General features: G+C 36.5%; 1 protein-coding gene across 1 annotated transcript in view; it reads right to left on the bottom strand.

Moving 5' to 3' along the window:
• The window catches only part of LAMA2 (laminin subunit alpha 2), a 458,292-nt gene that overhangs the window by 69,460 nt on the left and 373,901 nt on the right, over nt 1-14,931 (bottom strand). The window contains exons 40-43 of the mRNA XM_087817608.1: nt 11,857-11,973; nt 11,014-11,177; nt 9,608-9,746; nt 2,498-2,600 (exon numbers count right to left, since the gene is read on the bottom strand). Coding sequence (XP_087673734.1) covers nt 2,498-2,600; nt 9,608-9,746; nt 11,014-11,177; nt 11,857-11,973 — 523 coding nt within the window. The remainder of the gene's footprint in view (nt 1-2,497; nt 2,601-9,607; nt 9,747-11,013; nt 11,178-11,856; nt 11,974-14,931) is intronic.

Raw genomic sequence — 14,931 nt, 5'->3', positions numbered from 1 at the left:
CTGCAAAATCTTACTTGTTATATACCATCCTCAACTTCACTCCTTGCCCCATACACATTGCATGAGAATCTCAACTGGCTACTGACAAAATCTCTTGTCACTCTGAAAAGTAGTATTAATTCACATAGTGGTATTAATTCATCTCCTAACTCTTTCGATTATCAATTTGAACCAAGCCCCATATCCATCAACAAGACTATTTTTGTCTCCGTAGACATTCAATCAGTGCAGTGTAGACTGGCTTCAAACCTGAAATGCGCGTAAGGGCAAACTCGCTTTTAACAAATGTATGTTCACAAGTTAAAAAGCCAAACAAATTGCTCCTGGCAAGTCCGGCTCCCTCGAGGCAGGGGCGGCATGGAGACGGCAGGGCCAGTGCTAAGGCATTCATGACCGCAGCTCGCAAACTAACAGGGCTGCACTGAGTGGAACCAAGTAACAAATTAAAAATACGGAGCATCAACTGGCCTCACCATTTTTATTTCTTCTAACTCCAGGCACCATAGAGAGAGAAATGACTAAATCTCTATTTTAATAGCTGCTGTCAAGAGTTTTGCTCTGTAGGGCCTCTTTCAGCAGTTCCTGGTGGTAATATATGGCATTTCCCTGATTAACAGCCATTTTATAACTTGTATAATTGGCCACAAATCAGAGGATTGTCATAATGTAGCAAGAAAACACTCCCATCTCCGTCAGGGCCTTGGCTTGGATTTCTGGAGGAATTATTACTTGAGTAGTTTGTGGGTTTCATTACTTTAAATAATGTACTACCTGGAGTACAAAAGAAGACATTTAAACTAATGAACATTTGTGTCTCCTAACCTGTTCTACAATGCTTACCCTTAGATCTCTTTTTCCCTTGGGGAAAAAAATCCCTAAAAATGCAATTCTTTTTTTAATTTTTATAATGCCAGTGTTTGTAGGGAAATAGAGGCGAGGGCAGGGCTGGGAGTAGGTTGAGGTGATTGAGGCATTAACGTCAGGTGTGAAATTTAAAAGGGCACCAAAAAACTCAGTAATCAAATTAAAGCTATTTTGATACAATATTTAAAAAATCAAATTAATTTTTAAAATATCAATAATGAACAAAACATTAACATTTGAAGTAAAAACAGGACCCTGCACTTGACCACTCCCCTCACTCCCCTCACCCTAATTACAGCTCCAGCAAGGGTATTGGAGGAAAACCACAATTAATGAGATCAACCTGTCCAACAGAAAACGGGTCTTGACTCTTTATAGTCACTCTTCAGGTATAATAAGTACACAGAACTATGGATATAGGGAGTCTTATTTCACCTGTGATACACAGTCCAAAGCATTTTACTATCAAGGTGCCATCGATACGGGAGACCAAATGTGTAATTCCATAGCAGCTTCTATTGGAGACGGTGGACTATTAGTTTAAAGCATGACAAATATAAATGATTATAAAGCATTTTCTCTTTCTAAGGTTAGTAAAGACAGACACCATTCCTTGATTTGAAAAATTTGCTTATTTCCTGATTTGAGCAGTAAGTGCGATATTATACGTCTGAAATACAAAGTTCGAAAACAAATCTTGTGCATGTCCTCAAGAAGATGACATTGAAGCGCCTGGCTGCAGTGGTTTGAAACGTCTGTGGAAAAGGTACGCACAGAGAAGGGGCATATAATTCAGGTGGGGTGTTGGGTTTCCCAGAGAAGATAACATTTGAGCTAAATCTTGAAGGCCTGGTAGAAAGTAGTTAGATGAAATAGGAAGAGAGATGATGAGGCATTCCTAAGGGAAGGGCTAATGGTGTGAAGCAGAGGCTTGAAACGATAGCACATGTTGGAGGGACCATGAATATCTCAGTAAGGTTGGGGCATGGATACAAGCCAGAAAACGGTAAAGTGAGACTGAAGAGAGAAGGAGAAGCCAATTCAATGAGAAACAAAAGATTTTTGAATGAAATAATAAATATAATAGCTTATTTAGAGAGCAGCTATATTGAATAATACGTTTTTAATGTAAAACCCATAATATATCAGGGTAGATATTTTATACATTTTGATCCTTGAATTCGAAATAAAATACATAATAAGAATGTATTAAAAGGTGTGAAAACGTGTCACAAATATGACCTGCTAACAAAATTGAAAGTTTCACGAGGACATTTGTGCTCTATCTGCCTGATTCATTCCTTTGTGATTATCACTCTGAAGGCAGAAGAAAGTGGGGTTTTGTGTGGTTAAAATTTTATCAGATTTTCATTTAAAAGTTACCAAACTTTAGATGTAAGTGAAATGATGCTATAAAAATTAGGCTTCAAATGATGAAATATTACCCAATGCAAAATGAGAGTAAAGACAAGATAATGTAAAACTGGTGAGAAAGTTTACTTGCATTAGACCCAGATAATAAAAATAATCATAAAAATCATGCTGAAACAATTATATTTTCCAATCATGTGATAAAATGTCTTATCAACTGCAACTACAATTGACCAGAAAATAATAAAAAGGGGTCACTAACCTTTTACAGTATTTGCTAATTTCTTGGCTTCATTAAGAATCCCGAAGCTTTTCTGAAGAGAGCCTTTGGCACCTTCCTTTAATGAGCCCTGAGGACCAGTTGCCTGTAGACAGAAAAAGAGGTGTCACATAAAAAAACATAGAATTATGGAGTAGAGATATCTAGCAGGTAGTTGTTACACAGTTTACTTTCAGGAAAGCATTCTGGGCTACAGATTTAGAACAATAAATTAACAGCACGTATTGGTAATCAGTCAGTTGACTTTATTGGGAGAAGGGAAGGCCGAGAAAAGAACCCTTAGGATTCCTAAAATTTAAGGGACAGGTATAGAAAGTGGGGCTGGCAAGGTGACTGAGATTCCAGAGAGGACATCGAGAAACCAGGATAGCAAAGTATTATGGAAAGGAAGAGATAAAGAAGGAGCTGAAAGCATGAGGCTGGCTATGTTGCAAGGACAGAGCTGGTCGGTACCACCAAGGACTGAAGAGCCGTCAAGCAAATTAACCACTAAACACACCCACTGACTATCCCTAAGCACCTTTCACTTTCGTGTGGTAAGTGGGAGAGCATTTCCTATCCCTCAGGTGTTGAAATGAGAAAGAACACCGCTCCTTTTCTAAATGCATCTCAAAGTACTACTGCAAAATGAAACCTTCCAAATGACAGCCTCTGAGCCACAATAATCTCCTAGCAAAGTGCATTTATTGAGGCTTAGGTGAAAGAGGTGACGCAAAGATAACAGAATGATACGGGAAAAGAATCGTTGAACTTGAACGTCTCTTTGTCCATTTTAACAGTGCATGCTCCTCAGCAATCATTATATAATACATTACACCGAGATAAATCAAATAAGATCTTATGTTAATTTTAAATTGGAAAAATATTGCAGGGTACAGGAAGAGCTAGAGAATGCTAGACACTTATTGCTGAAGTTATAAATCTGAATTCAGATTTCTGGACATCGCACGCTTCAAAGACATTTGCAATGACTTAATAACTTTTTCTTTATCAGTCACATTATTTGAGCATTAAACTAGGAAAGATCATACAACTTTATACTGTTGCAGTAAAATTTATTTTAAGGTGTTATACCAACAGCTTTCATTTAAATAACCTATTCCTCACAGGACCGAATGATAATATAATGCTATGATATCTACAAGTGAACATATTGGAAACATCTAGAGAAATAAAAAGGGACATTGTGTGTATATACCTAGCATTTGGAAAAAGGCCTGACTACCCTGGCAAATTATTCTATGGAAAATAAAGTTTCTCCAACTGAAAACATAGAAATTTTTAATCCTATATTTTTCTTGGGAATTAGATACAATAACATCACATAAGTATCATTGGCTTGAAAAAAAACAAAAAGTAGAAGTATCAATATAAATGGCATGAATCCAATGTACCTTACTTAAAAAATATAAGCCTCAATTACCTACTCAGGTTCTATATTTGTTTCAGATTTATGTACCATTCTCACTTCCTTGGTTACAAGTTTTCTGAACCAAAACAGGTTAGAAAAAGGAAATTACAAAAACAGAAAGACAAAGGTTCTCCTAACAGGTGCTTGAAAACAGCAGAAGTGACAGCTGACAATCTGACGAGGGAAAAGTAACAAGTAGAGAGAAGAGTTTTTGAAGCTCAGGAGTTGGAGTCAATTTGGATAGGAACCCAGTAGGTTTCCGTAGATGCCAACACAATCATAGTGAAATAATTAATATTGTCATGATGATCCTGAGTCATCAAGGTCATATGGGTCATTCATAACACTAGATCGGGCTAGAGAGCGCGCGGAGGCTTTCCTTATAGCCGTGAGGCACGAATGCCTTTCCACAGAAATAATCTGGCAAGCATCTAACAACCAAAATTTTAAATCTGATCTTGGTTATGCAAAGTGAGGCACAGAGGAAAAGGAGGGAGAGAGAGTTGATTTTCTGTGCATTAGAAAGTTAATGCAATGAGGTGAGAGAGCAAAGAGGGAGAGGGGCCAGACAACACAGAGGCTCAGTTCTGAGCTGTGGGAATTGTCGAAGGACCATGATGACCGATATCCATTTTTTATCTGCTTTTTAACATTTTCAACCGTTTTACTGACACATAAACTTCACATATTTACAATGATAATTTTATAAATTTTGACAGAACATGAAACCATCACCGCAATCAAGGTAGAGAAATTTTCCATCACTTCTTTCTAATCCCTTCCTTCCACCCCTCCTTGTCTTTCCCTCATCCCCACACAAACACTGATCTGTTTTTCATCACTATCAGTTAGCAATTTATAGTACTTTACATAAATGGAATCACCCAGTATGTACTCTTTTTTTTGGTCTGGCTTCTTTCAGTCAGTGTACAGGGTAATTATTTTGACATTTACCCATGTTGTGTGTATCTGATTTATCCATGTGTTTTGTGTGTGTGTGTGTGTGATCTCTTTTGCTGGTAGGAAGGGAAAATGGGGAGTTGTTCTTCAGTGGGTGAGTTTCAGTTTTGCAAGGTGAGAGTATAGAAATCTGTCATATACTTAACAGTACTGTAGTGTACACTTAAAAATGGTTAAGATGGTAAGTTTTATGTTGTGTCTTCTTTACAATAAAAAAGGCCCTTGTAACCCTGCTCCCCCCTCAAAGAAATGAGGTTCCTTTTTTATTTGTATAGATATGCCCCAATCTATTTATTCATTCACCTGTCGATGGACATCTGGATTATTTCTAGCTTTGACTATTCTAAATAGAGTTGCTACAGTCCTTTGTGTACAAGTCTCTGTATGACCATGTGCCTTCATTTCTCTCGGAGTGCATACTAGAAGTGGATGGGCCAGATGATATGGAAGGTGTGTGTTTAAGTTTTGAAGAAACTACTAACCTGTTTTCCAAATTCCTTCTAGCAGTATCCTCGCCAATACTTCATATAGTCAATGTTTTTATATTTTAGACATTCTAATAAGTGTGTACATCATTTTGGTTTTTATTTGCATTTTCCTTGACTAATAATGTTGAGCATATTTTCATGTGCTTATTTGCCATTTTCTTTGGTGAGTTGTCTGTTTAAATCTTTTGTCTAATTTTTTATTGGATTATTTGTTCTTACTGAGTTTTGAAAGATATTTATGCATAATCTAGATACAAATTCTTTATCAGATATATAATTTGCAAATATATTCCCTTAGTTTGTAGCTTGTCTTAATAAGTGGTTGGATTTAACATTGTCAAGAATTTTTTTATCTATGTTCATATGGAATATGGGTCTATAAATCTCATTTTTTGTAATATTTTTGTCTGATTTGTATCAAAGTAGCTGGCCTCATAGAATGAGGTGAGGCATTTCCTCCTCTTTAATTCTCTGAAGAAATTATTATTATTTCTTCCTGAAATATTTGTTGGAATTTAACAGTGAAGTCACCTGGAACTGAATGTGTGTGTGTGTGTGTGTGTGTGTGAGAAAGAGAAGGTTTTTAAGAACAAATTAAATTATTTAAGGAATATAGGGCTATTCAAGTTAGTTATTTGTGAGTGAGTTTTTGATAATTTGTGATTTTCAGAGAATTTGTCCATTTCATTCAAATTGTTGAATTTTTGGCATCACATTGTTTATAATATTTTCTTATTAACTTTTACCGTCTGCAGAAGTAGTGATTTCACCCTTTTTATTCCTGATCTTAGATACTGTTGACTTTTCTGAATGTTTCTGATGAGTCTGACTGGGTGATTATCAGCTTAGTGATCTTCCATTGGACCCCTGCACCCTCACCCAGCAACATGGCTGAGCTCGGACCGAGATCCATCAGCTGACAGGCCTTCCTGCTGCTAATTTCCCGTCTTCGGGCATCTATGAATACCGCCTGCCTTTTGCTTCTGGGTATCTTGTCTTTCTTGCTTTTCAGGAAGCCAGTGATTTCTTCCCGGATCCTTAGTCAACCACTCATTGCTCAGACGTAAGGAGACAGTAGCGACAAGGTCAGGAAAGACAGGGGGCAGGGAATTTTGATGTCTGGATGGAAGACAAGTATTTCAGTTGCAAAGGACTGTAGAGTTTCTTAGCGCAGGGTGAAGAGCTAAGGCTGTTAGATAGATTAGGGTCAATTTCAGGAAAGTTTAAATGCCAGACCGAGGAAACTGGGCAGAAAGCAATGCTGAGCCACCGAGAGTTTCTGAGGAGCGGTGCGTGATCAGGGCCTCAGCCCAGGGCCATGAACTGGGCAGCTGTGTGCGAGGTACAAGGGACATCAGTTGGCTATTTTAATAGTATAGGCCAGCGATTTCAACTGGTGTGCCGCAAGAATTTTTAAAACATGCAATAACTGACTGTTTAGTCAGCGGTACTATCATCTTTTCCCTGAGATTGTAAAAAAAAAAAAAAAAAAAAAAAAAAGTGGCAACCACCAACACAACAACGGCCATCCAGTGTGAATGAGCGAAAATCATACCTATTTTTCTGTCAGATCGGCAAAAAATATATTTTTTTTGGTGTGTCACAGAATTGTATTAATTAGCTTATGTTTCCATGAGAGGAAAAACGCTGAATATCACTGGTGTAGGCCAGAAAAAAGAGAGTTGTAACCTCAGGCAGGGGAAGTGGAAGCAAGACGTTTGGGTTCACGGGAAGTGCAGGAATAAGACAGGTTTCAATGTTTTGAGAAGCACTTGAAATATTAAAGAGCTGACGGCATACTGCTCTCAGTGAGGAGCAGCATACCCGCAATCCGGGTTTAAAAGGCAAGCCTTCCGTACAGTAGCAGCAGCATGGAAAACACTAGCACGTTACGCATGAACAGACTGTTTCGACTCGTTGGAATTTGGAGAGTTCCTTTTCCAACAATGCTTAGGAAGGCACCGCAGCACATCAACAATATCAGAACAGGTGATGAAGGAGCATCTTCCAAGCTAATTATGCCTCATACATATTCATAAGCATCACGTCTGAGTTTCTGAGCTGTGCCTAGAGCCCATGTGAAATACAAATGAGATTTTTAGAGCTGCAAGACATTGTTTCTTCTTTTTAGAGATTCTATTTTTATAAGTTCTCTTTGTATGTATATATGTAATATATACATTATATATATAAATTGGATAGAAACTTTTATTATATCACACATAATAGAGTATTATTATATGTAGATTGTTATGTGTTTTTATTAGTTAATAATCATTTGTACAAAATGTGAGATAATAGAAAGCATTATTAGGGAAGGAAAGATACAGGAAAACATGCCTATAAAGATTGAACAGAAGGCTTGGCACCTAACTGGCTTTTAATACATCTTATTTTTGTTCTTCCTACTGTTTGTTAAATATTTGTTCTTCCTACTGTTTGTTAAATCATCATGTCATTGATTAACAGATGAATGAATTGATTAATTTCCCCAACAAAAGTTTATAGCTATCTCAAGCACCAGAGTAAGCTCTGATTATTCAAAGATAGAATGAAAAAAAATAATTATGTAGGTGAAAGTTGGAAAGCATTATTTTTATTAGCATGACAGATAACAAACACAAATGATTATCGCCGGTTTGACAGCAGGTTAGAATTCCATTCATCTCTGGTTCCCCTGTGCATTGCATTTCATAATGCTATTTACACATCAAGTACATTAACTATGTGGTTAAAAATTCTAAAGAGAAATTGAAAATGTGGGTATGCTTATTATCTCATATTTATCAATAAGTAGTTCATAAGCACCTTTTATTAGCACCCTAACTGTCAAAGATGAGGGTAAGATATCCTCTGATGTGCTTGAAGGCTGAACATTAAATTAGATGAAAGTGAAAGGCATGAAAAATGCCAATTAGAATGACATTCACTCATTCATAGTTTCATCATTCATTCATAAGTGCCTGCTATTTGCTAGGAACTGTGTTTGGTGCTGAAAATGGTCATCCAGTAAAATGCAGGTCAGATGAAAATGGTGATCTTAGAAATTAGGGTCTTTAAAATAGAGAATTATCAATGAGAAGATGGATAAAGAACTTAGTTTAGATTTTTAAGATGGGTTCATTTTAAAGTGATTACTAAACATAGGTAAGTTTCTGCAATAATTGTATCACTGCTTTGAAAAAGAAATAAACAGAATTTAATGCTATTAGTGGACCTCATTCCAAAGAAAACCAAACAGTAATAATTGCTGATGGAATATGATGTTTTCATTAAGACCGCAAAATAAACCCTCTAAGATTGTGGTGAATATCTCTAATATCCCTGAGATGCAAGAAAGCATTTGTGCCCAATATCAAAGCAAAAAAAATACTGATCTATTTCTTTAACACCAATTATTTATGCATATTTCATTTACAGTCAAATGCTGAATTGAGGTTTTTGGTTTTTCCCCCCTGAAATTTTGATGTAGTGGGGAGATTTTATGTGAAGCCAAAGAGTAAATAATGGTCCTGCACATTTTAACTCACCATATGCTTTCTATGAAATGTTTGTTTCTTTTAACCTAAAGCAGTAGTTCCATGGTTTATCACATAACTTATTTACAAAATGTTGCTACATGTAAGGGGTGGATTTGTACTACTGAACATATTCAGATAATGTGCTATCCTTGGAACCCCAAAACTCTAAAATATTAGTTCCAAGTTTATTTTAAACAATAACAGAAGCCAAAGGTTGCTTTGAAGGCAAAGGTTTCAGTGGATAAAAACAGTATAAATAGTTTAGAAGCACATGATATGATGTGTTTTGTAACGGATGCACTTTATAGTCACACTTTACATATAACCAATTTGTGTATGACTATAAGCAATGTTAATTTTCAAAGCAATTTCTTACTGATGACATTTGGAATAACAGTGATAAATTTTGCTGTCCAACATCTTACATTTGACTCTCCTCTGTGATTGAGTGGCACAGAGTTGCTTGGCATCTGTGGTAATTTCAAGACCTTTATCAGTAGTTAAGCAGTGGGTGACAGAAGAGTTCTGCTATGATTATAATAAACTGGGACTTTGTTTTGGATAAAATATAAAAGGAGCCTTTGAAAATAATTTAAAACAAAGATTACATTTGACTAAGATTTTCCAGGATGCCTTTAAATTTGAGAAATTTAGGTACTTATTCAAACAGATGGACCTCTATTCTCAGTACATAATATTATCTGTTTCTTACCAGTTTTGTAGCTTCATGTGCAACACCTTTGGCTCCTTTGGCAATTTTGTCAGCTTCATCAATATAGTCCTTGATATTGCTGTAAGCTTTGAAGGCTGCAGTGGCATTGAAGGAGATGTTTTTAGCCTCATCAAGGATTCTGTTGGGATTACCCAAAAAAAGAACATGAGCCGTTGATAGTCAAATAAAGAACATCCAACTTATAAAAAATGTGGCTTCCAAATAACCATGGCCGATATAATTATGGTAATTCCAAATCATACTGGGCTATCTACTTGCTCTATTATGGTGTAGTTTTCAATTTAAACTCATCTTCCTAATAATTCAACTAAGAAATATTATCAACATATTAAATACCCATAGAATCCCCCACAGTGTCTGTAACCATGTGCATTATGCAAGTGTGTGGAACGAAATGATGCTTTACAGCATTTGTGAAGCACGCTACACATTTCGGAGTGTTTGCACCACACTACTGGAATGAATTTCACAAAATCTCTCTAGGGTAGATATATTTCCCAGGTGAAAATATATGAATCTCAGAAGTTTAAATAGCTTGTCCAATATGTTGCCAATTAAGGACTTGGAGCCAGCATCTGCTGACTTCAGGCTTACTGTTCTACCTACTGACCTTAATGCTAAATTGGCAAAAGTTTGTTATGAAATGAACTGTGCATGAATCATGCCCTGGGCCTTCAAACATTTATATTTTCCTTCGTATCAATGAGTATTCCTTATTGGAACAGAATCTTACACATATCATATATTAAATACAGATTTGTTTGGGAAAATGATTCTTGGGGCTAATGGCACCTATATAATTGCAGGGAAGCATTTTTACCTAGAAGGCTGTTTGTTCATTAGTCAAACACACCTCACCACTTGTCCTCCCTCCTCTGACCCATATAAAAATCCCAGCTATAGTGAGCTGTTATTTCACAGAGGAATAGATAGTATCTCCCTGGAGTCTGAAAAGAAAGATTTAAAGACCACGTATGAGGCCACATTTTCAAAAGCAACCCTTTTAACAATATGTAGTTTGAATTCCATTAAAAATATAAAACTGAAATGTGAAGCAGAATGTGTGTTTATACATTGTTATTTAAAATGCTAATAAGGCAACCGCTGTGCTCTCTAATGAAGAACAAAAGCCATTTCTTCTAAGCATAGCCTAGGGCTATGTTCAAGCCATATTTGAATCCACTTTTAACTTGGACTTTTGATGCTGCTCCAGTAGAGCTCTGCCCAGAGCATCCTAATTAGGCTCTTACACAAAAAGGCCACGTATCTCGTATGTTCATAATTACAGAAATCAAGATTTGAAAGCAATTCTCTACCACTTCTGTTAGTCAAAACTTTTGGACAAGTGTCAAGATACATAGACATGTCAACAACAGATGACATACCCGTCAAGGACAGCCGATGAGTTGTTCAGCTGAGCTGCATGGTTCTCAGCCTGGAACACCTTCTCAGCAAGCTTCCTATCTTTCATTTCTTGGGAGAGGTCATCTATTTTATCTTTCAGCTCTTCAGACATGGGAGGTAATTTAGTTTGAATGTCTTTAACATACTGTTATGTAGAGAAAAGAGGGTGTTTTAAGTAAGTGAATTCAAGCCTTCTCTCATGTACGAATTACTCTCTGAGATATAATTATACATCCTTAGTGTTATATGAAACTTCAAATATACTAACATAGCAAAAAGAAAATAGAGAATAAAAGCTTTTATTTAATGAAAGAGATTAGGAAATATTGGAAGCCAATTTACATTGAGAAGAACCTAACTATCTTTTTATAAAATGTTACTTCACAGGTATAAATGCATAAATGATCCTCATTAGGATCTTTAAGACCATTTCGGTTTCTATCACCATATATCACAGTGTCTACTGGATTAGACAGGATGTTAAAACTCTGTTTGCAGATTTACACTTCTTTTTTTACTAATGTTATATGAATATTGAAGCCGATTGTAAATGCTGTTCTAGCAACAAGTAATGAAGTTCAGTGTGAAAGAAAAATCAGGTTTGTGGGAGTGGGTGAGTGCCCTCACAGTCATTCATACCTATTGGGAAAACAATATGAAGCTCTAATTGTTGCTAATAGGAGAGCACAGTCACAATAGAAACAATTATGCACCCACAGAAAACAATAAAAACATTAGCACTTGCTTCTATTACTGAGATTTCTCATGGATTCCTATCTGTCATTACCACTTTCTTCTTACTTTGGGTTTTATCAAATACTCACGTCTATGACTGAGTTGATTCCATCTGCAAGACGATTGGCTTCATCAAGTATGTCATTGCCTTCTTTTAAAGTGTTCTCAGTTTGTCGTTTGCCATTTTCAATAGCCTCTTTCTTTTCCTGTAGTACAGCGTGAACAAAACATGAAAATGTTTTTAGGTAAAACCCTCTCCAGCTCCATATAGCTGACTTCCCCGAGCTGTCTGAACAAAGGTGTTGCAAGCAAGGTATGTCACGTTGACAATGAGGCTAGATGAGACTAATATAAACTACTCAGCCAATCCTCCGAGAATCGTTTTATTTAAATGCCTGTACAGGTACTTTCTTCGTCCCGTTGTGAGAAAGTCATCCAAGAGAAGAAAAGTTATGTGATGGTAGCTGAGGAATTAAAAATGATTTTTAAAGCAGGATGAACATCCATTTTTAAACTAAAATGTAAGTGCTGAATATGTATTACTGAACATGTGGTAGTACAATGAATTACATTGGAACTGGATGTTGAATTCTGGAATCTATGTCCCAATGAGTATATTGTGAGCATACACATAAGCAGGTTTATTCTATGGGAGTTCTGTAAAAATGGAAAGAAATTGGATTTTAAAGGGAATATAGGAGAAGTACTTTTCAAAAAAAAAAGAGAGAGGAACTATCACATCAGAGTATAAACTTAACGGAGACTCCCATAAGAAGAGAACAGACTCTAAATTTTCTTTGAAACTGATAGCTTGTCTCAACACTACATGAAACTCATTCTGAACCTAGAAGAGTAATATAATTGAGAGAGAAACAGTGCTATTTCTTAATTTGGAGCATAACTTTGCCTATTTTTTTCTTTTTACTTCTGACTAATTTATATTCTTGCAATCATCTTTTTACCTGTGGCTTTAACTGCATCAATAATAATTTTAAGCCTCTGCCATTCATGTTTTTTACATAAATAATAATGCTACTTTATATATTCATTTCAATCTCAATATGTGCCAAGTAGTTTATAAGCTTTTCTCATTTAATTCTACAACAACTGTGTTTATCACCTTTTAAAAGAATAGGAACAAGAAAAACAAAGAGCAAAAACTCATAGACCCAGAGAGAATAGGGGGTGGGGGAGAAGTGAAGGGGGTCAGATCAGAAGAATATTTAACTTTGGGTGGTAAACACAATGCAATATATAGATGATATCCCTTAGAACTGTACGCTTGAAGCCTATAGAATTTTATTAACCAATGTCACCCCAATACATTTAACTATAAAAACAAATTAAAGAATAATAAAAGAGTGGAAACTTGAACAGCTATGTGATTTACCCAAGGTCACACGGTTAGTACAATGTAGTTAAGATCTGAACCCTGGTCTACCTAATGATACAGTTGGTCTTGAGCTGTGAAAGCACCGACTCTCCTATGACAGAAATCGCATTTCCTACTTGCACTGGGAGAGCACTAATTTCACACCCTTCCCTCCCTAGCTCTTCGCCAACCACTTCAGTGTGCTGCCAGGCGCCGCCAGTTCTTTGGCTTCCTTCTTCATTTCCGGCTGATGGTCACTTCTCTGATCGCTTATCTAAAACAGCACTCATTTTTGTCCTAAGTATTCTCTAGATGCTAGAGGACAATGATTATGAGTCAGATTCAGGCAACAGACTGCCTGGCTGGGCTCCAAGCCTGGCCCACTGTCACAAGCTATCTAGCCTCCTGTGAAATGCTAGTCCCTTCCTACTCAAAGTGTGGCCCAGTTGACCACAGCATCAGCAGCACCCGGCAGCATGTTAGAAAGGTTCAATCTCAATGCCTTTTGGGAACTACTAACTCAGAATCTACATTTGACAAGAACTCCAGGTAATATACACAGTAAAATTCGAGAACTAGCTTAGAACACTGCCTGGTGTATAGTAAACACGATGTAATTGTTGACTATTATGTTACTTTATTTTGTTCTTCTTAGCACTCATTTACATGAGTTATATTCTATTGGGTGGCCATACGCCATTTAACACAGGTAATATTATTTAATTTTTTGTATAGATTGAATCCTCTTAATTGCACATGCCATTTAATGAAAATCAGGGACACCAATTCATCACAATTCTCATGTGTGTATAGGGACTAATAAAACCCCACAGCCTGCTGAACTGTACGTAGCTGATGGGGGATAACATATTGAATGCATCGTGCAATGTCACTGAACATATCACTTATTCTTGCATTAGCCCATGCTCCAGAGTTTATGGCCATCTGATACACTATTTGTTTATTGCGTTTAGTGACTATCTCCATCGCTATAATATAAATTCCATGAAAATAGTCTTATATAGCATTGTATTTCCAATACTTAGAAGAGTTTCCTCAATAAGTATGTTTAAATGAATAAATAAAATTAGAAATCAATTCCTGAAACTTGAACTGGTGACACTTGGCTCATCAGCTACTCCCGTCACCGGCTAATGCAGAGGACATTTCAATGCGTCAGTCCCCCTTCAGGGCCTACAAGTACAGGGGCAGTCCTGAGGCTCCTGATTACTCGTATTTTACCCTGCAAGAGCCTGACGTTCTCTTACGGAACTAGTCATTATAGCCCTTAGCTTCTGCATGAACTGATTTAAAGTCATGCCATGCACAGATATTCGAGAACGGTTTTCAACACGGCTTATTTATACTAATGAATCAAGGTAATTTAAAATGCTGTATCAATGAAACAGAGAATATTTCCACGTGTACATTAGGTGAAAAGCTGCACACATTTTGGTTTCAACTAAGAAGTGAGTCAGAATCTTTATAAAAGCTCTATGTGAGTCACTTTAGAGAATCAATTGTTATGCAGGATCAAAATGTGTTCTTTCTCATACTAAAGCAGAAGTGATGATCTGGAGATTCAGGAGATTTCAGAGGTGGCTAACTTTCAGATTAGACACTGATAGAATCTAGCTTTGCGACAAGGAAAAAAATGGAGATTTGGAGCTTCTAAATATTAATAAAAGTATATCTATAACATGTTTTTGTGTTTGTTTTGTGGCACTTTATTAATTGAAAAAAAAAAGTTATTGTAGACACTGTTATAGGCCAAGGGGATAGAGTGGACGAG

This window comes from Miniopterus natalensis, chromosome 5, assembly GCF_054644295.1.
Source record: "Miniopterus natalensis isolate mMinNat1 chromosome 5, mMinNat1.hap1, whole genome shotgun sequence".
NCBI lineage: Eukaryota > Metazoa > Chordata > Mammalia > Chiroptera > Miniopteridae > Miniopterus > Miniopterus natalensis.
The sequence above is the reverse complement of the archived record's forward strand: the minus strand, read 5'-3'. Positions and strand labels throughout refer to the sequence as shown.